At 39.8% G+C, this 27,480-nt stretch overlaps 1 protein-coding gene across 3 annotated transcripts in view; it reads right to left on the bottom strand.

The window, feature by feature from the left end:
• The window catches only part of cadm2a (cell adhesion molecule 2a), a 200,851-nt gene that overhangs the window by 51,036 nt on the left and 122,335 nt on the right, over window positions 1–27,480 (bottom strand). For 2 of the 3 annotated variants that reach the window (XM_040150909.1, XM_040150911.1), the window contains exons 2-3: window positions 15,449–15,475; window positions 1,514–1,663 (exon numbers count right to left, since the gene is read on the bottom strand). In XM_040150909.1, coding sequence (XP_040006843.1) covers window positions 1,514–1,663; window positions 15,449–15,475 — 177 coding nt within the window. The remainder of the gene's footprint in view (window positions 1–1,513; window positions 1,664–15,448; window positions 15,476–27,480) is intronic. The other variant, XM_040150910.1, reaches the window with a different exon arrangement.

Here is a 27,480-nt window from a genome sequence, read left to right as displayed (position 1 = left end):
CTTTTCTGCAGATTGCATTATTCTCAGGCTATTTCCTCACAGGTAGTGGGGTGTGAGATTGATGAAGTTGTTAAAGTCCTATATAACAAGAGTTTCTTTTTTCAGTTTATACAATTTACTGTATATTAATAGTTTAATAAGACAATAATTTAGCTTAATTTATGTTGCATTGCTAAATATTTCCCAAAAATGTACCTAAACCCACACATTTGAACTATTAGTTTGAGACAACACACTTTAACAGGTGGACTTATTTTGAGTTGTTGTCTTTTCTGAAACATTAGTTAAATCCTTGCCATTGGGCACAGTCACAGTACTCTACTGGATAATTTCCATTAATTTGTTTTACATAATTTCATGTGGAGTCAGTATTGTTGGCCTGTCAGGGTCAACTATTGTGACTATTCTTATAAAAAAATAACCTTCGTGTTTTATTCATTTCCTTTTGGTCTGTAACCTCTTGCAATCCCTTGACAAAATACACCACCAAAGAGCTAACTAAGTGCAAGGTAAGGCACAGTCTATTGCTAATGACTGTTAAAGTGGGTTTTGGGTTATCTGTAACCGACAATACTCTCACATCATCAGCTATACACAGGGTAATAATGCTGTACCATCCAAGGCTCAGGTGATTGGGTTTGTTCTTTTGGCTGAAATTTAATTTTTACTGTACTGCCTGTGCTACAGGCACTACAAGCTTAGTACTAGACTTCTGCAGAGGAGGGCACTTAAACAGCAGGGTGCATGGTTGACTTTGAGAGTGTGTGGGCTATTTCTGATGTTCTAACTGGATTTGAACAACAGTTTTAAACTTTTGAGTATGAATCTTTTCATTCAGATAGAAAGGTACAGGAAAAAAAAAAAACAGATTTCAACCACAACTTCATTTCCATGGGTTTCAGGCAACCTGCTCCAAGGTTTGCACCGATCATGTTTGTACTTGAGATGCCAGGAAATGTAAATCAATAACAGCAATCACCAAAGTTACTGTTGCTATCTACAGTAACCTGCTCCTTGTACCATCACTTATCTCGAAATCCGACCGAATTACACCTGTGTTTATCAATCCATTTCTACTTTCCAAATATCCAAATATACACAATAAACAATTCTGTTTGTCTGTGAGTGTGTGTGTAAGGTTGAGAAATAAAGTAAAAAATAATACTAGCCACATACTGTTCATCCCCAGAAGAAAGGTTTTAAAGATTGTATGAAAACAGTTTTTGGCATACGTGCATCTGTTTTTCTGTACGGTGAATGCACTTGCTGTGAAAACAGGGCAGGATGGGAATGAAATGTGGGACAGATGCTATGACACAACAAACACAGCAGCTTATTCAAGTGGCAAACACACAGGAATATGGAGTGGTTTTATCAGGTTTCCCTCCAACCTAGAAAAATAAAATAAAATGCTATTTTTGTGTTTTTTGTGCATTTCTGAAACACAGGGAATACTTTGTAAGACTGCATCTGTCCTGTGGCTGCTGCTGTCAGCTGTCAATCTCTATCTCACCTTTCTTGTCCCCGAAAAAGAGGGTCTGCTGTGCCGGGTTTGACCACTGGAGGGAGGTGTTGTCATTGTACTCCACACGGCAGGTCAGGTTCGCCGTCCCACCCTCTGTCACCGTCACATTCTGAACCAGAGGGTACTGACCACTGATGCCTGCAACGTACCACAGAAGAGAACAGAGTCAGAAGAGATGAGGATGCATCAGGAGGGAGAAAGATACAGAGGGAGATGGTAGATGGTACGTTTATATTGCTTGATTAGTAAGGTTGCGTTGTTAATTAAATTCATTCAATAAATCTAAATTCAGTATAAAAATGGATATGAGGGAAGACTGTTAAGTGATGTGATTTGCATCCAGGTGGTTCATATAGATGTACACAAAACTAAGAAAACACTTTTCTGTCACTGGAGGACTAAATCAAGTCCTTACACTGCAGGAGAAAGAGAAGAAATCTGGTTTATGTCTTTGAAAAAATCTCAACAACCTAATTACAAAGCAAATGTTCATGCAGGATGACCAGTCACTACTGTGTGCTAAATTGGACCCCAACATAGAAGAAACAGGGGGCATTTAGCCTGCGGTACCAACCCTGAAACCTCAGCTACACAGGGAGGACCAATTAAAAACCATTCTCTGTGGACTTGTGTGCATGTGTGGATGTTGGTGTGTGTAATTCGTGCATCAAATGAGAGAAACAGAGTCAAAGAGCGTTACATACTATAATTCTGTGTGACCTCTAAGCCGAGTAGAGCTAGTTTTCAGCACCACGGACAGGTCGCTTTTGCAACCGGCTAGCTGCCTGCCAGTTTTCAGAACTTTGGACAGTTCATACTGTTTTGTGTGCGTGTGTTTATATGCTTTGGTGTGTGTGTGTGTGTGTGTGTGTGTGTGTGACTGAGGGAGCAAGTGCGCAAGTAAATAATAACCAAAAATCTATTTCTGTTCTCATTCCCAGAGGACAAGTTTTAAAGACTGTGTGAATAAAGTCTTAGGTAAGAAAGATTATTCATCCCCAGCTAACTCTCCCTTCTTAAACCACCATTCCCCCAGGACAGGATCATAAAAACTGAAAAAAAGGAAATCATATATAAAGAAACAAGAAATATTCAGAAAGTTTTTAAATGCCATGACTTCTATTTCTGTGTGATTCTGTCTGATACCTCTCTGTTCAAACACTGTTAATATATTACATCACATTCAACGCTGTAATTATCAGCGGCCAGTTTTTTTTGTTTTGTTTTTTCCTTAATTCAGTTAATGATTGCACAGGAAAGATTAAAAAAAAAACCCCTCAAATAGAGCTTGTCCACAGGGTTAGCAGGTGAGGCAAACCCCATCACAGAGAGATCTGTGGTGAAGGACATGTTGAGAGGAGAGAAGATGAGCTGAAGGAGGGAAGGAGAGGTAGAGAGAGGTAAGTCAAGGAGCACGGGTCATTTCCAGTGTTGATTAAGGCCTCCTGAGGTTAATCATGCGTGTGAGAGATAGAGAGGGGAGAAGAGGGAAACGGAGGAAAAATGGATCTGCACTACGGGAAGCTAGAAATATGTTTTATTCATGAAAGTTTTGCATGAGGCATGATCTGCCAACGATTTACCATTCTCCTGCGCCTGCCCCCACTCCCTTTATTACTTCCTCTCTTTAAATCACTTACTTTTTCTCATTTTTCTCACTCACGCAGTTGGGCGACATGCAGCCTGGTGTGATACTTTTCATTTCTTTTGTGCTGGCCACAAAGGGAAGTTAATGGTTTACCACCATACCGAATGGGAGCAAAGATTTTTGAGCGAGGTTCTGTACAATATGACATAGTGTCTAATTTTAGTTAATTACTGCAGTGGATGAGTCACATGTAATCTGCTTGTTTGTTCTCCAAATAATATGCCTTTGACAAACAAGGATACATACAATTTGTTGATTTAATGGTTATAGCAAAGTGCTACTCATGCGTCTAAGCAAAATGGGTGTTTTATCTGTCCAGATTTTCATTGAAGACTATGAAAAAATATAATAGCATTTGGATTGTACTGCAAAAAACAGGTATGTGGAAAGATGTATAGTACACACTACTATAGATATGTTTGAGCAATAGTTCTTAAATTTCTGCATAGTTTAGGATGTGGTAAAACGGACAGAATGAGCGCTCTAGAGAACGTCTGTGATGCCACTGTAAAGATTTATTTACAAAGCATTTACAGGCATTTATTTCAAAGCTCTATACACTACAGGTGTCACACCTATGACCCTGTATCCATTTGTTGCTGTAAGTTTACTTCTCAGGACAAACCGCCCCCCCCAAAAAAAATGGAAATACCAAAGTTTTCTTTCCCTTCTCTCTTCCCTCTCCTGTGCTACCAGTGCCTCTACAAAGTTACAATAGTCCGGGCATGTGTAACCCTGCCTAAGCCCCGCGTCAGTAACTGGTGCTACATGTCCAGTGGGACTGAAAGGGCCAAAGGGGCCTCAATGATGGTTATATTAGAGCAGTGTAGTGCTCTGTACGCCTAATTGGCCAGTGGAGTTGGTTCTTCCATTCTCCCCTCTGGCCACCCAGACCTGATTTAAATGTATCTCCTGAGGGAAGGAGGCAGCTGTTCTCTCCTGATTTCCATGTCTAAATTTAGGTCTTCCCTAACTCCAACTCCACTCTTTCTCCTACTTTTAGTTTCTTGCTCTGTCTTTTCCAGTTCACATGCATTCCACTCAATTCCCTTCTCTATGTTCCTTTCTTTCCCATTGTCACGTTTCCTCCTCTTGTTGATCCCTGAAGGGTGGCATTTCCACTTTCTTTGTCTCTCATTTTCATATTCTCTGTCTCCCAATGCTCCACAGTCTTTCAAATTTATCTTTCTTTATCCTTTACCTTTTATTGTGCTCTGTTGTGCTCTATCTCTCATGGAGAAGGGGTTCAGTTTAATTGCCCTCGACTTTGACTGACACGCCAAGGGTAAGCCAGGTCAACAATGTCCTCATCTTTATGACAAGTAATGACAAAATGAAATTAGCGTTGCTTTATTTAGCTTGAATTGGATAATATACTCTATATGTCACCATAAATGGCATATGCTTCAGAGCAATGCAAGACTTGATTCATTTGGGATGGTGACTATTGCAATGTGGGTTATTGCTCCCTCTAAACAAATAGCAAATCATTATTTCCTCTAGAGACACAAAAACAGATCTCATTCTCATGCTTTATCCTCCACACAGCTGTCTCCCTAGATGAGCTGAATCTTAAGTTTTAGTGGGACCACTCAGTACCTTCCCTCCCCCAGTATAAGCACTGGCTACAAATCAAGGGTGGCCGAAAAAGCTTCTGCACAATCATTTGGACTTCTGCCTCCCACTGCATAAAGCACTGCATCTTATATGTCCCAAAAGACCAAACTACTACTTATCCCAAAAGTATATGCCTGTGCGTCCAGTAGAGATATTCACAGGACATAAAGACACATTGCACATTTGCCAAAGCAAACTACTGGACAAATAATACTGATAAGAGTATCCTGAATGCTTCCTGTCTGCTCTCTGACATGACCTTTCAAGCACGAGCAGCTGAGTCTACTAACCTTTCTTATTTAGGCATTCAAGAAGGAGAGAAAAAGAGATATGCAGGCAGACAGACGGACAGCCTGGAGCTACTGACCTTTATACCAGGACTGGAGCTCAACTGAGCTGTACAGCTATGATGTATGGCTGGGAATACAGGATTACAAAATGGATAGAGGCAGTCCACAGTTTTGATTAGCTGAGTCACCTTTTAAACCAGCTGAACATAACTGGTAAATGCAGAGTTGGATCACATTACTGCAAATTTAAATTGAATGGATAATTCCAGTTTATTATAGTTAGGGCCTTATTTTTGTAATGTTAATCATAATTTGTAACTGTTATGAAAAAAACTCTCAATATCTGGCAACATGGGGATGTTGCAATAAAAAAGCAAGAATGAAGAGCAAGAAGAGCACTTAGACAATCTGACAGGCTTTTAACAAGAGAACATTGTAGCAGGATTATCTACCACATTATCTGGAGATAAAACCCCAACCACACACATAATGTTGGTAATGATCTGTCATTACACAGAAAAGCTGTGTGCATGCACAATGTACGTCTTTCTGTAAGTACAGAAGCTGAGTCAGAAAGTTGGTCTATAAACTGTGATGGATGGAGATGGTCACAACTTTTCTGTTTACATTTGTTTTTTCTTCCACACAGGTTTGTCTGACACCTGACAGTTCTAATAGGATTGTGCAATGTTTAGAATTATCCTTATAATCATGCTTAGTGAAATCCATGATTTGTACCTGAACAAGAACTACATTGCCTTATAAAACAATTAGAAAAAAATAAAATGTAAAAAGACATTATGAAAACATGCTATTGTTTTTAATATAAAATGATTTGTTCAAAATAAGCATCTCAACCTACACATAGGCACCATGGCAAAGCACTGTTTTGGATACTCACTGACACTGTAAAGCAGGACCTAAAGTGGCTTACTGTTCAAAAAGCATCCTTCTCAGAAGATCATGAATGAGATGCAAAAGATTACAAAGACATGACACCTTTGGCAAGACCAGTTAGTGTCTATAAGGTTACACAGGTGGCTACACAGCTGGGTACACAAGCTTCTCAGACTGAGTGATTCTCTGAGTGTCAGGCAGCAGGGTGTCCTAGTGATTAGAGAGATAGTACAAGGTCAAGAGTTTGATCATCTCAAGAGCTGGTATGAATTCATCAAGCAGCCATGCATCCTGTCACAGCGTCCTTGAGCAAGAAAACGTATCCCCAACCTCCTCACTGGTTTAGAGCATCAGCAATCTGCTGAAAATTCGAATGTACTCTAACTTCCATGAAGGTTTTTTGTTTTTTGTCTTTTTTCTGGGCAACGTTAGCTGATAGTATTGAAGGCCAAATGATGTTAGTAACTTTCTGGAACAGAAGCGAACATATCAGACAAGTGCAACATCACTCCCTGCCCTCCCTCTGGTACTCTTCTTCCCACAGTGAAGATTTTCACAAAAACGTCTTCCTTTTTATCAGGAACATGTCATACACACAGGTTTGTTTCTTTCTCTTTTGCTATGACCTTTTTCATGCCTACTACCAACATGCATCCCAAATCCAAGTTGCATTTGAAATCCGATTTATCAACATTTCATAACGCTATTACACCTGGCATGAAAAATGAACCTCCAGTGTTCACATTGAAATTAAATTGCATGTTCCTGTGAAAAACAGTAATCGCCAATGTGACAAAACTGTATATCAGTCTTTTTAAACTAGGAGAGTCTCAGCTCTGTATGTAATTTATCTTTTAAAACTCTTGCAAGCAGATGAGAAAGTGAAGTGTGGTTTGACACATGGCAACAGCAATACCAACAAATTTGCAGCTGTCATATATCTGTTAGTCTTCTGTAAGTCAGAATATATTGCACTGATGGAATAAAAATATAATGCATTTACAGCTGTTTTGTTTGGAATGGGGGCACAGTTACATTTACATTGTCTTCATTTCAGCCACAATGTACTAAGTGGAAATAGTCTTTTTTTTCCTTTTCTTTCTTCCACATATCTAAGGACACATACATTTGCCCTTGAAAAACTCCAAAAGCTTTATGGAGATTGTATCTGAATATAAATCATAATGTGGGTCCAATTGTCCCCATTTTCTCTCCTCATTTCTGTCCCTAAAAAATGTTGTCTACTTTTGTGTGGATTATTTTCTGTGATGTTTTTAGGGTAAAATTTCTTTACAGCACATTTTCATCAAGTAAAGAAACACCTCAATCCCATCAGATTAGTGCTGGTGTGGGTAACCTTGGAACTCTTGGCAGTGTGAAGGAAGAGGAACACATATAGGCTTCATCTTATCTTCTTTATTCAAACAGCGTGATGCTGAATAAAAGAGTGCTATAAAAATAAATAAAAAAATCTTAAAATCAGCTCTGTACTTCACTGGTAACCAGTGAGGAAAGGCCATTACAGGGGAGTTATGGTCCCTCTGCTTGGTACTAGTAAGGAGTCTCGCTACTGCATTTTGACACAGCAGCAGGTGAGATGAGGCCGACTGACTGATTCCTACCTAGAATTACAATAATCGAGGCGAGAGGAAATAAAAACGTGAACTATAATCTCAAACTCTTTAACAGAAAGGAATGGTTTTAAGTTTGCAAGTGATCTCAGATGAGTTGATTTGTATAGATAACACAGAGATTTCATGCATGGTAGTTAACATTCGAAGACAGAAGCCCAGGAGTGTTGATTGTGCTTGTGGAATAATCCACAACCTGATCTCATGGGATTGCATATAAATAGCACACAACCTTCAGGGCAATTCGCGTATTGTGTCTATACAATTTAATCCCTCACGTGTCATTTAATGCTGTTTTGGTTTGGGTTAGGGTTAGGGTTTGAGGGAGGGTTAGGGGCTAGTTAGTACAGAAATGACATGGCGTGAAATGACACATGAAAAGCAAAAAATACGTAGTGATAACATGTGAAACGACTTAAGGAAATTGGCAAGTTATTTATACATCCTTTGTGAGACCAGGCTGAGTCTGCAAGGCCGAAGATTAAGACCTCAATTTTATTCTGGTTTAGCTGGTTTAGCTAAAGGAAGCTAGATACAGCTGGCTGCTGTCTGTTTAAAAATGGTAGGAGACATATTTTTTTCTAAAAATATGAAGCATATAAAGGGAAAAAAAAATAGGGCCTAATATATAGCCTTGTGGTACTCCACAGGAGATTGATGCAGACGAAGAGAACACAATATTAATTCTGACAAAGGCCAATACGTCTTGAAGGCACGAGGCAAACCACTGAAGCGCTTGTCCCTGAATGCTAACAATATGCTTAAGGCTGTCCAAGAGGATGAAGTGATCGACTGTGTTCAAGGCAGCGGAAAGATCTAAAATTATTAAAACAGTGTGATTTCCTGAGTCTGAAGACAAGAACAAATCTGTCACCCTCAGGAGAGTTGATCAGGGGACTATTAATCAACGATAAAACACTTGCCCAGTGTCCACCAATTCCTCACTCCTTAAGTGAGGGAATACTGTCTATGTATTAGATAACACACAGTACGAGAAATAACGTGCCTATAGGAGTGAGAAATAGGTTCAAAGCTGATGAGAATTGAGGAGTTTAACTCTGACGGGTCGTAGTAGAGGGGTGAGATTGGAGATCATATATTGTCAATTTTGTTAATAAAGAATCTTAGACAATATTCAAAGGTATCGAGTGTTGCTTCAGCGCAGTCTGTGACGGCAGGATTGAGTACTGTATTTATGGTATTAAATAAAACTTTGGGTCATTTAAGCTCTGCTCTCCTGCACTCCTACCTAACTGCACGAGCTGTGGTGTTAAATCAGGGCTGATCTTTGATTTTAGGTTTTCTAGCGCTGCGTGGGGGAACTGAGTCAGGATTATTGCTGCAAGTGGGACTGAATAGTGTGACCAGGTCTTTTGTGCACAGGCCAGCAGGGGGAGCGTTAATGAGCGCACAATAGAAAGCAGCTGAGAACTGCCTGCCAGTGAAAGGGGTAATAGACCTGGTATAGTCAAATCAAAAAATAATCTACTGCATACTGTATGCTGCAACTAACTGACAGCTAACATTCAAGGTATACACGCATGATGAATATATGTATATGTTTTATATATGTATTTGATGTATTTCATAGACATGCTGGTTGGAATTGGTAATAATGTGTAATGGAACTTTTTAACTTTACTAATCTTTAATAAACTGAACTGTGTGAGCTAAAAATATCTATAAAAATCACATATTATTATGCAAATGGTCATAAACTGGGTTATGCTTTGTGTGTGGGTTATCTCAATTATGGTCCTTGTAACTGAAGTGACGAAAGGTTCCATTTTTCTGCTTTTTTCCATTTGTGTTTGTGAGTGAACTGTGTGTTAATTTTCATGTTTGTGGGTTTGTTTGCGCATGCAGGTACATTTCCAATCTAAACTTGCTCTTCTGACAGTGATAAGATTCCTGCTGTGAGCAAATTGAATGCAACCCCTGCAGAAGGTGGAGCTACCTTTGTATTCAGCACTCGCGTACAACTACCTCTGGGCAGTCATTTCTGATCTGGAGATATGAAATTAATTATCCGGCAACAGAGAAGCTGGCTATGTCAGTGCTACTGTAATTTACATACAGTAATTAGACTGGGCAGCTGTTGGTGCTGCCATCACAAATTTGACGTCCAATTCAACCCCAGGAGTCAGATCAACAAAATAGCACCTACTTCTCCACTGTGCTACTAGGTGTTGTTTAAGCATGGTGTGGACTGACAGACAGAGGACAGTTTGGGAGGAACTGCAAGCTCTGTGGGGAGAGTGAGAGGTTTTTTGGCTTGTTTTTTAAGATGCGGGAGGATGTTTCCAGTAGTAACTGCGTTGTTAAAGGTGTTAACATACGTTGTTAAGATAGTGACAAAACATCCAGGAAAATAACTTCTCCTATGATAGCACCTTCTTGTGTGTACAAAGCACTACATGGAACAAATAAGCCAGAGCAAACAACAGTTTCTCTTGTTTTCTTTTTTGGTTGCCGAGGAAAAACTGCAACAACTGAACTTTTGTGTATGTTGATTTTAAGAGGTCAATCCTATATATCATCACTTATAAAAACCCACACACTAATTTCAAATTGGTGAGCAGACATGCTCCCAGACACCATTATAATTTCCCCAGTATTTCTGCCCTTGATCCAGCCACATCAATTTAAAGGGCAGAGATATAAACCTCTGTCCATTCTCCGTGTGTAAGCTGTCTGAGTTCAAGCTCGGTCAGTCCAAAATGGCCAGGGATCTCACTATCCTTTCTTATTCAAGGGCAGGCATCTCATGGTTTTATGACAGAGGTAAACCAGGCCTTCATAAATACTTCATACATTGTTTTTTTCCAGCTGGTAAAAGCAAGAAGAAGAAGCTGAGAGGAACAGTGAGTTCGGTGAGGAAGTACATATTTTGACAGATAAGTGAAAGCAAGGTAAGAGGGAAAGGAGTAAACAATTGAGGCAAGTGCAAAAACAAAAGAACAATATCTTAAACACTTCCTTCTCGCCAAAGAGGACCTGTTTCTCACATGGTTTCAGATGCTAAGTAGCCTGAGCAGCCCTGATTTATGCATAAAACATAAGCAGGAATAAGTGCATTTTTCTCTGTGTGTTGTGTTTGCTTATGTGTACATAATCACTTGCGCATATGCTCTATGTAAGTGAAGATAGTGTATGAGGGTTGTGTGTTACCAATGAGAAATGCTGCGTGAAAAGGAGCAGCACAATATCAAAATCCCAAACTGAAGAAGCGTTTTAGATAAGAGGCGAAACTTCTTCAAAAACTTCAAGCCAGTCCAGTTGCCTTTGCATAGCACTTACCAAATACCATCACCTGGATGACTGAGAATCCTCACAGACATCAAAATCCCAGTCTCATCTGTTCCATTTTAAGTCTAACAAGGACACATAAGGCAAAGCTTTGGCTACATACAGTATATGAAGTCTCAAATATTCTGCATTATTCCCTCTTTCAATATAAAGCCAAGCAATGGCAGAGCAATATTAGCAGTCATCCCCACACTTGCTGGCTTAGTACATTCTGGATATTAAACATCATAAAAGCATAAGGTCAGGAAAATCAGATTTATTGTGGCTACTGTATTTCTCAAATTTTGTCAAACTGAAAAGATACTCGACGTCTGATTTTTATTACAGGAAACTGTTCATTTCTTATGCTTTCATACGGCGTGAGAGCAGCATGATCTCAGGCTAGGGTGGCATTCATGAGGGAAATCAGACTAATCATTGCTGCCACCAAAAACTCCCAAATTCCCCAAATCAACATGGCACAGTGTGATTTTCTAATGTGTGGTGATGTGTTGACAGATACTGTTCATTTAAGCGTGATCTGGGGAAATGCTTCTTGCCCAAGGGGGATCTGCAAGATTCAGTCTGTAGAAAGTGCTAGTTTTAAAATAGCTCTTATCATTTGGCTCATGTGTCAGACTTACTTTGCTGTAATGCTCTCTTACCACAGCTTCCAGTCATGGCCCACAGTGGCAGGGCTGACACTGAAGATCTCGTCTCAAAGCTAAGCTCAGACTGGTCTAACCCAGAATGAGTACATCTGAGTACGTCATTTACGGAAACTCTTATAACTTCTTTGACAACTGAAAGTGATGAAAGTGTGGACTGTCTATTTTAAACGGCATGCAATCCCTTTATGCTCCTTTTACTCTACCAGTTATGGAGACTATGGTTAAAAATAAATGAATTTGCCTTAGTAGAAATATATTGGCTAATCTCTACAGTACCATGGGTTCGAAGCAGAAGTTTTCAAACTGTGAGAGATGTGAGGCAAAGACACTGCATGAGGTGAAAGTGACAAGTGTTTGCCAATGTTCTACAAACAAGATGCTCGTTATCGTAGCTCAAGCTGCTCACTAACACGGTCAGCAGTTGGAGCAGCAGCAGTGGTAATACACAGCTCATGGAGGCAATTAAGGTACTTTAAAAACCACAGCACTCAATATCTACATTTTTTTCTCAAAAATCACACCTTCTCTGAGTCATTTCTCAGTCAAACAAAGACTTAATAAACATATTTGTGGATTCAGGGAGACTTACACATCTGAAGATATAACTATTTCTGATGTCTGTCACTAAAAAACATCTATAAATCCTCTTCATGGAATAATGAGAAAAGACGGTCCTTAGAACTCCAGAACTTGCCAGAGAATCATTACATTTTTAAGCTGTCTTCAATATCAAAATGATCGAGTGATAGTTATCTGCAGATCCATGGGTAGGTTGCAAAGGGGAAATGCAAATAGTTCATTTAGTATGCTGTTAATGTAGGCTAAAAACATAAGGCTCAAGTGGTAGCCCACAGTGTAACTCACTGAATCCATGGCAACATTATACTTCCTGTTCAAGAGCCACAAAGCATTAGGGGAACTGTTTGAAAACTTTTTTTTCCCCATTCTGTATTTCCATTTCAATTTTATTTAAACAGTATTATTGATGTTATTAAACACAGAAACATTGGACTCTCCCAGAGAGTGTGACGACCCTATAAATTTTGGTTATGATCGCCGGTTTTAATAATTTCACTTAGTTTCTGAAAAATCATGTTTTGTTTGTCATTTTGGCATGACGGACGGATCTAAATAATAAAATACCTATGAGCGTCTGGAGCCGTTGCAATGGAGAAGAATTAGAGGCCTAAATTGGAATGGCAAACGGCATTAAACCTGACCCAGAATTCGAACTGATTTAAGTTGTGTATTTTGCTTTCAGTTTCCTCAACAGCGTAATCTTTAGCTATTGCTCTCTGTTACTGGCTCATATAACAGAATTTTGAGACTGGCGATTAGATGTTTCTTGCCGACATGCACCTTGTAGTTATCTTCCCCTCTGAAAAGCCACAAGCCACAAGCTTGTGCCTTCAACTTTTTATCAAAGAACCAGATATTTTGTAACGCAGTTGTTAATCCTTTGGACTGATGATTTAACTGAGAGAGATTCATGCTGATCCAAGCTGTAGAAGTGCTCCAACTATGAGTCACATAACATTATCCGTGGGGAAAATGAATGGGGCTTTCACTTCAGGAAGCAGGGGCCTCCAAAACAGCTTCTCCCAGTTTTTAACTCTGTAGAGAGCTGAAGTCATGACGTCATGTCCAGTGTAGCCTCTGTTCCACGAGCTTCTGTTACCCAATGCAATCTCTCATTCAGCACTTTTTTCATCTGTCTCTCTAAAACACAACAATTATTTATGATGAGTGCACCAGTGTGTGCATGAATGACTGTAGTCTGTCCTGAGCATACACGCACACACAATATATGCCTAGTGTGTGCCTAAAATATGTGAATATTAGAGTGTGAATGACAGCACTGTAATCAGTGAGGAGCTGCACATACAGGATCGCTGTCTAGCAGAGAATATGCCATGATATGGGAGGGTTCAGTAAACAGCTTGGTGAAAACTATATACTGCAATATATAGCCTTGTACATACGCAAAAAAACTACAGTTCCCATAAAAAAAAATGACAAGTTCGGCAGTGCGGGTACTTATGCTGCGTTCATATCAGAATTACCATAATTACCAGTTTATCACTTGTAAATAGCGTTCACATAGACATGAATTCGTAATTACGACTGGGAAACTCCAATTTGGCACTTAGTAGTACGGAAATTCCTGACAACAAAATGAATATCGGTAAGCCTGAGCTGACGACGGTTATTCAGGGTGAATAAACCCACATTTAATGGATGTGGTGTTATATTGTCAATGCGCAGTATTTTTAACTCGGCCACCTCTGCAATCACACAACAGCCTCGAGTCGGCAGATGACGTGAACACAGAAATCTTTCCCATCTTCACCAACCACCCCATTCGTTTGGACCCGTCATTGACATAATACATTCCCCAGCCCCTTACCCTGACTTTAACTGTTCAATGTGTGTGTGTTGTGTTTAACGAGGTCCTCCTTCATGCTCATTTGCATCCCCGACAGTGACGCCATTATATTGTCACATTTTCTAAAAATAACTCCTTAACCTGATTTAATAGGAGAGGAAGGAAGAGGAAAAGTAAGACAGTATTGTGAGGAGAGGACAGGGTTTTCAGATGAACCATATGCGGAATCTATCACTCTACAACAGGCAGACTTTGGAAATGACAAACCTTGCTTCAAGCATTTGAAAATAGAGTATGTCTTGGTTTGCTCTTGTGTGTTTGTACAAAAGCGATGGTTTTGTCAGAGCAGACCATTTCAGTTATTTAACAAAAAAAGCCAGCTACCCACTCATCTCCCCAGTAAATGTCACTTTTCTTAAATATGGGCCCCTGGAAAAGTTGCACCACATGGGAAAGTGGTGGTGAGTGCTCATGAACGACAAACAATGAAAGAATGTGGTGTGTTTTCTCAAAGGAACACACTTGACTCCACTGGATGAGCATGTGCAGAAAGAGTATGGATTTTCTGAAAACAGAAACTAGCAGGACAGACCATTAACACAACATATTTTTTTTCTAGATGTGTCACTTGATTTGCATGCCTATCCTCTCATTTGACTTATTATCACATCTCTGCTCAGGAAGTGACTGTATTCGAGACCTCTGCTTCTGTAATCATTTGCCAAAGATGGCAACTAAACAGGAGATTATATTCGTGGCTGACTAAATTCTTAGTTTTTGAGAGGCATATTTACTGAAGCACACAGCAGAGTATAATCAGGTTATCTCCTCTCAAATAAACACCCTGCCTCTCCTCTCTGACAGTTTTTGATCTGTAATCCATCCTCCAGTTATATACTGGCATCTTGCAGGCACAGAGAGTGATGGAGTAAGATTAATTTACTGCCAGCTTTCGAATGTCATTGGTAAAGGGAAATATAACACAATTAAATATGCGGTTATTAATCTTGTGACCTCGGACTGCCCTCTTCAGTGTTCATGGGCTTAAATAATTTAATAGCAAATGTGAAAAAACTATCTATGAATAATGACACTAAAATGAGCCAACATTTCAAAACCAGAAAACACATTCTAATCCCAAGCAAATCATTTTGTCATGTTTTCGACTGTAGTGTGTTTACTAAAACACACTAAAATCCCATTAAAACAAAACAGCACTTCTGGAAGCTAAAATGAAATCTGAAATTACTGTATGACAAAAATCTTTAAAAAAAAACAACAAACATAAAAAAAAACTCCCCTGGCCTTGCTCTACAGTATGACGGTTTTGGAAACAAGGAAACAGCAGCACAAAAACAAGAGAATACAAGCAAACAAACTAAAACATCAGCCAAATCTTTTTTTTTTTTTTTAATAAAAGTAAATTCAGTTTGGCTTTTCTGATATTAAATTTGTAAGGCTGTGGCATGGCAGGGAAAACACAGCGACAACTCACCTCGAACTTTGCCTTTTGAAGCCATCACTGGAATCCCCAAGTAGACAAGAGGGGTTGGATGGACAGCAAGAGAGGCAGACGCCAGAAAAAAGAGAGGAGAAAGGACAAAGACAGAAGACAGTGCAGCTGATTAGAAAACTGTAGGAAGTACAGTGCGCCTGTATCTGTCGTATGTATGGGGAAACAGCAAAGTCTTTATCTTGAATGTCAGTCAAGAGTGCTGAAACCCCCTGATCTTTCAACCTTGAAAGAGAATGCACTGATTTAGCAAATTGAGACCTTACAGCGTGGCGCCTTTTAATTAGTCGGGTCACATCATCTGGATCATGCAAGGAAGCTTGTTGCTTTCTAATGAACTTGCAAGAACCATAAGGATATGGACATACTGTAGATATCATGTGGTTGATGAGTGAATGCTGTTCATTTGATTTCTTGCGGAAATTATAGACTTTTTGAAAATGTTATAATTGCTGATGCCTATATGGCGTCTGTTTTATGTGGACATACTTGAAGTAATGATTTGTGTGTGCGTGTATGCTCAGGACGGACTACAGTCGTACATGCACACACTGGTGCACTCATCATATTAGAATGTGAATGACAGCACTGTAATCAGTGAGGAGCCGCACAGACAGGAGTGTCGCCTAGCAGAGAATATGCCATGATACGGGAGGGTTCGGTGAACAGCTTGGTGATAACTATATACGGCAATATACAGCCTTGTACATACACAAAGGGAGCCACAACACAGAGGACCTAACCAACAACACGAGCATCACCTCAGAGACATCCTGTCAGTAAAAACACAGAACGACGTAGATTGTCTATTAGTGTGCGCGTGTGTCTGTGTATTTGCGTGTTTATCCCGAAGGAATGACTCTTATGCTTCAGTCATACTGCTTTGCCAAATTGATGGATCTATTGGAATGCCTCCAGTGAGCCTGAAATGAAAGGGGAAGAACAAAGAGAATCTAACCGCAGGTGCCGAGTCTGCGGGTTATAAAAATTATTGTGCTTTCTTTTTCGATTACAGATGTATAAATCCCTCTCCCTGATCACATCAAATACCGTTAATAGGTTTAAATTCATTGTCCTGAAAACATGCCTTGAGAGACAAACCAGCTGCTAAACAGTCTGACCTCTCTTTTGACTCTCACATACATAATGTTTTGTTTATATCTGAGTGCCATTAAATCCTGATAGCCAATTTTCAGTGGCTGATGGAGATCATTATGTTTTGTTAGTTCTATTTCACAGCTTGCCAAGGTGCAAGGTAGATAGAGTGCGTAAGTGAGAATGCGAAAGAGAGAAACTGATGATTTCTCGTGATTTGTAGTGAATTTTTAAACATTTGCTCACATTTTTGCTCTGCAGCATCATAGTATGCTGGGGCAAATAAGAATGGAACACGAGAAGAGAAACACCCTTGTGTGTACAAGGCTGCATTATTTTTCTGTTATATATGCACACAAATGCACACATACAGGCAGCAGGTGGAAATTTCACACCTTGCTGCTGTGTCACTGGTTAAGGGGGAGAGGGACCGGCAGAGAAACTGGGCAGCGAGTGTCACATCATCACCAACACTGTTTTCTACATGAGACTGATGGCTCTGTGAAGTATTCCCTAAGCAAAGTCTGACCTTGCTCTATTCCTGCTTTTCATCCCTACCGTCAAGGTATGAGTTTCCTGTCACAACTGTGGCTCTGTGATCTCTCCCAGTCAAAAAACCATTGAAAAAAAAAGGAAAAAGACAGATCCTGGAGAAGAACGGATGGAAAAAACGTATATATATATTTTTTACAGCTATTCAATCGTAACAACAGCTGTATATATAACAGCTATAGGGAGAGATACAGAGAGCGAGAACGAGACAGTAAACCAATCGATTACACAATGGCCACCTCTCACAATACTCCTGATTGGACAGAATACATTAAAGATACATAAGAAACTGGCACCTAAATGGATCAAATGTGGCTTTTTTTCTATTCAGTGCTGGATTTTAACCCAACACTCTCTCCTCGGATTCTTCCTTTTCTGCCGCCTTAGCAGTGAATATTGGACTTACTGTGCACATTGCACAGGTGGTGAATGTTATTGTGTTGCCGCTGGCTGTGTAACTAGGCAGCTGTATGCTAACATGATAGCCATAAGAAACTGATGAATTGACTCTTAGCTGCCGTAAGTTGGAATCTGTCTGCAAACTAGTGGTCAAAAACCACCGCATGCAGCTTTAACTTTATTTCATGGTATCTTGAGTGTCGAGAGAATGTTACATAGTGCTTTGACTTTATAAACCCTGGATCTAAAGTTGAAAGCCCATTTTACCTGACATTTACAGGAGAAAACTCTGAATGAAGTTTGATCAGTCACGCAGGCTGAAAATAGTCCTAATCTGTATTACAGAAACTTTTCAGTTATACATTTTATATTACTGGTGATAGTACCTGGTGATTAACACCTTACATTTTAAATGAACATTAAGAATTTTTTTTTTTTTTTAATTTTATGTAGAGAAATGTAGAGGAATAATTGTGATATGAATGTGAAGATGCATATAAATACCTATTTACCAAAACAGTGCTTGAAGCTATTGGTCTAAGTATTGTGTAAACACAAACACTTTATCTAGGAGAATCGAAAGTGAGTGACTGTCTGGTGGTTGAAGAGAAAAGCTGTGAGCTTTAAGAAGGTTGTTCTCCGTCTCTGTAACCGTCAGTGGAGAGCCGTCATAAATAAACTGTGATAGTTCATACAAACAGCACATTCTGAGACACGCTGACACACAAACACACACACAGACACACACACAGACACACACACAGACACACACACACGCACACACACACACACACACGCACACACACACACAAACGCACACGGACAGACACACACACGCACACACACGCACACACACGCACACACACACACACACACACACACACACACACACACACACACACACAGACATACACAAACACACACAGACAGAAACACAGTGATCATGGTATTCCCGTGGGGTATAAGTCTCCTGGGACGGCATGTGCTCAACTGCAACTTCCTTCCTGCTTTTGCTTCTTTTCCTCCTCCGTTCTTCTACCTTCAGTTTATGCTCATTCAGGAGTTTGTCTCACCTGCCTTTTCATATTCACTCTACCTCCTTATTAACCCTCTGCTTACCCGTATCTTTCTCTCGCCTTCTGTATATCCTAACCCCCCTCGGGCTACCTCTTTCACAGTGACAGATATATTCAGAGTCTGACATGCAGTGAAAAGCTTATGGAGATCGATGTGTGCGGCGCGGCTCTGAGCTGTCACACGGCATGATGGAGAGTTTAGCTTATCTTTCGTACGGCAGCAGCTGTTTTGCCGTATGTTTGATGTACTCCAGGCCATTGGAATCCCACCAATATTCCACTGGTGAGCAGATTGCTGTAAAACCTTAACACACTTTTCGTTGCCTTATGAGTTGGCTGTACATGGAGCCATCAGTCCACAGATACACACGAGCATAAAAAAATTCAGGTAAATATACTTTATGACACATACTCAAAGCCAGCCCTACACACATTTGTGACTATTTTGATTTCAGGAGAATCAGAAGCATAAAAATTGTTCTGAATGAATAAAAGCAAATGTATGTAAATCTTATTTAATTTAGAAGCAAATGTATTTAGGCTAAATCTTATTTGATTTAGCACAGCTTTTGCTAAGGGCCGCAATTCATCTCAAGGTAATAAAGGAGATGTAAACAGTGTTAATAGATGGAATCAAGCTTACTTAACTCAGCTTATTGCCACCATACTGCCTGCTTTATTAGATCTGTCTACCACGTCCTTGTTTTCGCAAATTACAGGGAGGCCCACATCTGTTTGTTTTGTCATTTAATCTAGCATATTTGATTTCCACTCCTTAACACAATTATACATACATACCCTGTCCATGGTAGAATCATCTGCTCATAAGCCAAACGCCCATGAAACACACACAAAGAGGCACACATCTGTGTTGATCACACATGCACACACTTCATAACATTTGTTTCATCCTCCCTAATGATGTGTGCAGCAGTGTTTATGGTTTCATAGAAGATGCCTTGCAGATTTTTCTTTCATTCTAAAAATAACCAGATCTGGCAAATCACCATCACCAGACCACGTGTGAATGGCACCAGGCAATCTGGCCCCGAGACCTGTTGTTTAGTTATTTTTTTGTAGTTTCTGTTCAACAGCACAGTGCTCAACTGTTGTATAGGTTCTGTTTATAGTATATGATGTACAGTACAGGTTCATGATCAATGATTAAAAAAAGCAATTTTGATAAATACTGTTAACAACATGCCAGCATTGTAAGACAGTGGCCCGTTGTTAATTAAATGTTATGTAATGGGGACTCTGAGTGGTTGCTTTATTTTGATAGAGGTCAAAAATTGAGAATATTTACATTCTGAGAATATTGGATGAAAGTCTGGAATGATCGACAATTGAATGAAACTTGATCCTACACAATGACGATTCGTTTTACCTCTTTTTAACACCTGTGTTGCGCTGAGGGTGACTATGTGGGCCTGGACTAGAGGCAATATGCAAATCGCACGACTCAAGGGATCCACAGTGTATTGGTGATTGCTGATTGCCTCCAGCCAAACATACAGTGAACACATAGGGTCACCTGATGGATCACCGCTACTTTGGGCACTCTTTCTATGTTGATGTAAATCAACTGAAGCAAAGCTGACCCAGCAAAATGTCAGCATAGCTGCAAGCATGTTTTCCTCTTTGTGCCTTTGGTAATAGAGCGGCTCTTCATGACTTGCATAAAAATGAGTGTGGAGTTGAGGGAAGTGTGACTACAAGTTGAGTGGAACAACACAATGTTGGTATCCCATATAAACTTATACTTTCCCCTAATAGGACCACCTATTAGCCTTACTGATTTCCTTGCTTTAGTTGATTATTATGCATAATCATTTTCTAATTTCTCAATGTTTCTGAAGTAGAAGTGATGGAAAATACAGTCAATGATAAATAATGATGTGTCCAGCTTATATGAAAACAATAGAGAAGGCTTTTTCACACATCACATACTTACCAACGACCTTTAATCAGTTGAACCAACTGAAAAGTTTAACCACTGATAGCATTGGGCTCATTGTTGCTATGGTTATTTGCGTTCTTTCATATACTAACCAACCATGAGTATTTATTTAGAGTTGTGATTAAACTGTTGGCCACAACTATGTTTCGACTGTTATAAAGATCTTGTATGAACATCTGCCACACAATTAGAAACAAGTTTATTCAGTTGCATGGGATGACAGATGTTATTCATTAGTAAATCAATACTAATTTTCAGCAAGTTCTGGCGGAGAAAATAAAACAACTGAAATTTAAAGATGAATTATAAGCATAACAAACCCTAGTTCTTGTATGTATATGGTTTCCAAGTTGAGAGTAATATAGTTTTTCCAGAACTGTCTTGTGTTCTGAAACAATGTATGTACTACAGCAGTATATTAAGAAGAGGGCTCAGTGATAGTGGCTTGGTGGTTTTAATGTCAGGACATTTTTGTTTACAGATCATCTGTCACTTGACTTCAGATCTGTTCTATAAGAAAGGACTCAGCATGCACAGCTACAAAAACACACAGCATGTGTACAGTACAGCTCCAACTAACTTACAACTTGGGCACAACACACACTCTATACATAACAAAACATGTAATTCTACAAAATGCCTTGGCATACCTGTAAGATTTTATTCGCAGAATGCACACCCATGCTGCCATATATCACGCAGACTTCATCAGAGACAAGTGACACTATGAGGTAGAATCAGAATCCCTTACTGATCTTTTCCCCATGGTAAGAGCAGTTTCATATAACCTGGTATTTAACAGGGGCAATGCTAAACAAACAGTAAGCTTGGAACTATAAGGCTTTATCTGGACAGCGCACAATTCTGAGATATGAAACATCAAAGATCGGAAATCCAACATGGCAATAAAGAAGATTTCTTAAATATCTAACCCAAAAAGCGCAACCTCAAACCTGTAGGCTTTGAAGCACAACTTAAACCACAAGATGTATTGTGTGCCCACCGTCAGTAACATCTATGATGCCAGTCAATAGTGAGTAATCATCATTACTCTTACTTTGAAATTGCCTACTGAAGGATCTATGAATTTCTCCTAATCTGTTCTTTCACATAGACATGTGATTTGTCTCAAAAGACATACTTTTATGTAGAGGACTGAATGTGCTTTTCATAAGATGTAAGTTCATAGTGTATATACAGTAACAAATGGAGTCTGCCTCACTTGCGTTTATACTTATTTATAACCACAATTTACAGCAAGCAACCTGATTGTCCACTTTGCATGGTAACTGTTTATAAAGCATTATTCTCGTATCTGAAATTGACAATTTCATGTTTATGATTGCCTTATACGTAGTTCTGTTTGCCAGAAAGGTAAATATTCTATCATGTTAGCACCTCTAAGCTTATGTTGTAAGCCAGGCTGCCTGATGGCTGTGTAGCACTGTGCACCTCTGTCTACTGGCAGGTAATGTATGTTTGCAGCAGGAGCCATCTTTATTAGGCAGCAGAGTACCTCTAGAAAAACACAGAGCCATGAGTTTGTCTCAGGTTATAGGCACAAGCCTGGCAAACAACCAAACCCTGCTCACACAGAATAAATAAAAAGGACAGTCAACATGAATTATGACCCTTGGGACTATTTCCAAATTCAGAATTTTTGCATAGGAGTTCAAATTTCTCAGCTAATATTTATCATTTTACTTTTCCATTTGGCACTTGATGAATTCTTGATGAGTTTTTTCTTGTCTAAAAACTGACAAGACAGGAGCTCCATTAATCCATTGATCCATCTGAGACACTCACTGGACTGTAACTATGGTAGCGGCCTATCACAGAAATCTTCAATCCACTCTTATCATGTTACTGTGGGTAATATTCTATGCAGCGTTTTTTATTCATCATAGTGCAGCGGATGGTGTAAAAGAGAAAGGCAAAGAAGAAAGAGGATCAGACTAGAGGAGAGAAGATAAAAGACAAGTGGCGGTTTGACTATGGTCATCTTATAAAAACTGCCCTTTGACCGCAAAAAACAAATACAGGCACATGTACATGAATACACCCGCACACACACAGCTCATAAAATTTGCCATTTAAAGCGCTGAAGATATTCCCCCGGGGCTCGAGAGGCACATTTCAATTTCCACAAAAGACCCGAGGGATATCAAAACCATGAATCTCTCCAACAGGAAAAGTCAAACAGGAATTGCTACAGGATGATGGACACACCCGAATGTATACACATGTGCACATGTACGCACGCACGCACACACACACACACACACACACACACACACACACACACACACACACACACACACACACACACACACACACACACACACACACACACACCACACTTTCAAACAGGTACTGCTGTTGGATGATGGACAGTCCAGGTGTAGCCTATAACTCAGCAGATTCTTTTTGTTTCCATTGCTTCTTCAAATGAACAGCTTAGAAGGTGAAGTTATATTGTGATAGATGTCTTGGGGGTAACAAATGGCTTCCTACAGACAAAGCTTTGAAGTGGATGTCTATGCCTGGTCACCAACTTGTAATCTCCAGCCATTTGTCACAGGGTGAAGGGACAGGAGATTTCCAAGGAAAACTATCAGATAATACAAGCTTCATTTTTTGCCCTGTGCAGAGGTCAAATCCCTACAGGATGAGTTATATGGCAGTAGTGCTTTATTCAGCATCAGGTGCTCTCTTTAATTCAAATATATGGATTGCCATATATTTTTGAGGGATTTTCTATTTTGTGGTTTTATCCTTACTGTTAGTCAGATTGTGTTGCAAAGGGAAGCTTTTATCCTCAGTGGAGAGGAACACATACTGTCTGGAAAATGCCTCCTCCTCTTGATAGTGAGACTTTGATCAAAAATGTGTCATAGCATTTTGCTCGAGCTGAATTATTCAAAGGTCAGTGAACAAAGGCATGTTTGTGCTGTGTTGCATTACAATGGCTAGAATGATGGTAAATTGGCAAAGTGTTCACTGTGTCTCTGTAGGGAGCTGACCGGTGAGCCTCACCCTCGAGGGACCATTTGGCATCAAACAGTGCAAGCTCCCTGTGATTGTTACTGCTTCACTCATCGCATGGCTGTTACCTCGTATTTTCAAACCATCACCTTTATATCCCTTTTCTATTTAGACCATTGTGTTTCTTTGGCTTTCCAGCAGGTCAAGAACAGAATAGACTTCCAACAGGAGGAACTGAAAGCTTGGGACCTGTGGGGCTTCGCTCTCCTAATGAATGTTGCATGTATGTGCATGTGTGTGTATATGTGTGTTAAGGTTTTGTGAGTTTGGTTAGAAGCAGAATATTGTGTGCCCTCTTGCACATTTACGTGGTGTGTGTGTGTGTGTGTGTGCGTGTGTGTGTGTGTGTGTGTGTGTGTGTGTGTGCGTGTGTAGCTGCAGTGCAAGGGGTCTTTTGTAATGATGGCAATAGACAATCTCTAGGGCATCAGGATCGGAGCCTGTCTCAGTGGGCAGCAGCTCACTGGGGACCACAGCTATAAAGGATAAGGGGAAGAAGAAAGGGCTCTAAGACATGCCTGGATTCATCTTCCTTTCAAGTCCATGACTATAGCTTTCCCTCTTTTGTCTTGAATTCTCCTCCCTTTTACCCCCACAGCCACAGCTTTCTAACCTAATGGCGTTTTTAGTGGGGGTTTTTTCCTGCAAGAGTGCGTGGGTGACATGGATTCACGTGAATAAAAGACATAACAAAAATACACAAAATAGAGAGAGAAACACACACAATAGGGAGAGAAGCGCAGTGGGGTTTCTAATGAAGTTGCTGTAGAGAAGTTAGTGGTGCTGCAACACACAGGTGTCCCATGGCACTTTCACCAACTCCAGCTAACCAGGTCAACCAGGCCTCAGGCAAGGATCTTCTTCGACATCTCCTTCTCCTGCTTCTCAGCTGTTCCAGTACAAATCCTTAATAATAATTTCAAATAATTTTATAATATTTTCTTCAGCTTGAGCTATATTTTTTGTATAGTTAATACTCCTACCTTCTTTACATTACCTCTAAAAGAGACTTTTTTTTCAACCCACCGATCTATCTTGCCTTAAGTTGGTAAATTTGCTGCAAGCAGAGCCTATATTACATATAGTAGTACAGGATATTCTCATTTGACATTCCTATTGTATTACAAAAGTGTGATTCTGCAAGAAATATATTCACTTGTGATTCAGCTAATGTGTAGGAGAGCAACTGTGAGCCTAAAAGGTGGCTGTTCACTCCCTTATTGTGTAGCGGGTGGAGTAGCGATGTACAGAACAATACCAGTGTTCAGTGTATATTATAATTCATTCAAACTGAAGGTAGGAAATGCTTCTCCCAATTAATACTTTGTGCATATTTGCTGTATTGCTTCATCTGCTTGGTCCTTCATATTTTGTGTGATCCTATGGGTGTGCTTGCCTCTTAGCCAGGCTGGCCTGGAAGGAGTCCTTCCAGGGTTGTCCTTGTAATGAGAATTTTTTTGTGACCTGCCTGGTTAAATGTTACACTTGTTTTCAACCACCTGACCTGACATGACATGCACATAGGTTTAAATGTATTAAACTCTATATACATTATTTTAAAAAGGCATTTTGATTTAACCCTCTTTCTACCCTGTCCCTAATATCTTATGAAATAGAACTCACAAGATACACTACATTACTTTCTGGATGCAGATTAATCTGATAGGCAGCCTGTGTCATTTATTAGACACAGTTTGGTAAAATTTTTGGTGCTGGAAAATGTCTTATTGATTAAGCTCAGTGAAAAAAAAATGTTTTCACTGACAGAAATTTACAGAAATGAAGAAGCTGCAATTGCTGAATGCATGCTGAAACACACAGAATGATAAATGAAACAAGCCTCTTGTGATACAAACAAATATTCCATGTATTTTTGGGAACAAAAAAGACCAATGTACTTTTCTTGACAAAACAAATGAATTAAAAAAATAATATCAAAGTACTGACATACCTTGCTTCACCCATTACCTTTCACCCAAGGCTTGGAGACATGAATAAATTCCATTTCATGCCCCAGCCTATATTTACAGAACAAAAGAAACACTATGTTCAATTACCAAAGACAAATTTGAACTCATCTGGGTCATTTTGAACAAATTGGACTGGAACTAATTCCTTCTGAGTGTTACAGTTGAACTAAATATATAAATAAAATGGGGACTTGTTTGCTTTTTTCACCATCAAACTAAAGTTGACCCCCGTGTGCTCCTGTTATAGCTATCCACAGGCACAAGCCCTTGGGAGCTATGTAAGGACAGCGGGGAGGGGAAAGAGAAGGAGGGGAACACACAGTGGTGCTAAACTGTGATGCAGAATCCAGAGGAGAATGCACATAACACTGCTTATTATTATAAAAAAAACTTCACATTCCTGTAGCTGTTACACCCACTACAATGTTTCCTGTCTATCCTAGCTTTCATTTAAACCAACTCTCTTTCACTTTTTCTCTCTCCCTGTATTTCTCACCCATTACAAAGGTGTAAATTGGACACAGATAATTGAACATTACTATCCTGGGAGGTAGCTGGCGCCATCTGTTAAATGTCCGCCCCCAACATCACAGTACACCACACAATGTGCCCAAACATCCCAATGCACCATGCACATTTGTGTGGGCATGCACATGTTGCCTTGGGTTTGGTTAGAGACTTCTCTTCCTTCAATTCACTTATCCCGGAATAGACTGAGTACATGTACTGCATTTAGTTTCACAAATGTATTCTTGCCATTGTTGTAGCTATGTAGAATGAACTTAATTTGTAAATCAGGACGTCCAGTAACAGCTTTTATTGGAACAATATTATCAGTAAATTACTTGTATATAACAAAGTATCAGATAGGTGGAAACCTCCCACACATAAACAGTTGCTACGGTACAACAAAAGAGGTGAGTTCTGTATTTTAGCAGAATGTGGCACTATGTAAGTCTCTCTCAGTATAGCACCAAATTAAGTGTACCTACTACTGACCTACACGTTTAGAAAAGAAAAGCACTATTTTAAGAGTTTGGGCAATGGTTAAGGACTTTGTAGATACAAACCAACTTTCTTTGTAGTTGTAGTTTGGCTGCAACTTGCTACACCACTCACAAAACCCATTAATTGTGCTCCACTTGTTGTCTAATGGCTGGTATTGCTCATTCCTTGTGGAAGTTCTGTATAAATACTGATCGGCTGGGGGTTGGATTACGATGGGTTATCAACACAAATAATGAGGGAGAATGTCTATGTGATTTTATGAAAAGCCCTAATGGTCTCTCTCTCTCTTTCTCTCTCTCTCTCTCTCTCTCTCTCTCTCACACTCACTCACACACACAAACACACACACACACACACACACACAAGAACACACAGCTGCTTAGCAGTTGGCATTTTCTCTTGGCTATGTGCTAAATGAGAGCAGCAATATTACCATCTCAAAGATGCTCTCCTTGCCTAGTTAATGGTCAGGACACAATGGCTCCTCAAACACTTGATGGATCCTCGAAGGATTATGCCATTTGGCTTCATGCGTTTAAGATCACTTCATGTGTGTGTGTGTGTGTGTGTGTGTGTGTGTGTGTGTGTGTGTGTGTGTGTGTGTGTGTGTGTGTGTGAAACAGACAGACAGAGACATCCTGTGTCCTGTAGGTGTGGACTCCTACAGACCTCTCAATGGGAGCAATAATGTCAAGGAGCTGCAATGTCATATCCATCACAACTGACTTTCTGTCAGGGCCAGACAAAGGTGTTGACACCTCAACACCACACCATGAGTGAGGAGGCCATTCAAATGTCAGTTACCTGACACATAGCCATGCTCTCATAGATGGGTGGTAACCAGTGATTGTCAGTTGGTAACTCAGGAAAAAGGCCACTGCATATATAAAACTCAAGAGGAGCAATCCA

Source organism: Xiphias gladius, chromosome 17 (assembly GCF_016859285.1).
Source record: "Xiphias gladius isolate SHS-SW01 ecotype Sanya breed wild chromosome 17, ASM1685928v1, whole genome shotgun sequence".
In the NCBI taxonomy this organism is placed as follows: domain Eukaryota; kingdom Metazoa; phylum Chordata; class Actinopteri; order Istiophoriformes; family Xiphiidae; genus Xiphias; species Xiphias gladius.
This window is presented reverse-complemented; position numbering and strand designations above follow the sequence as displayed.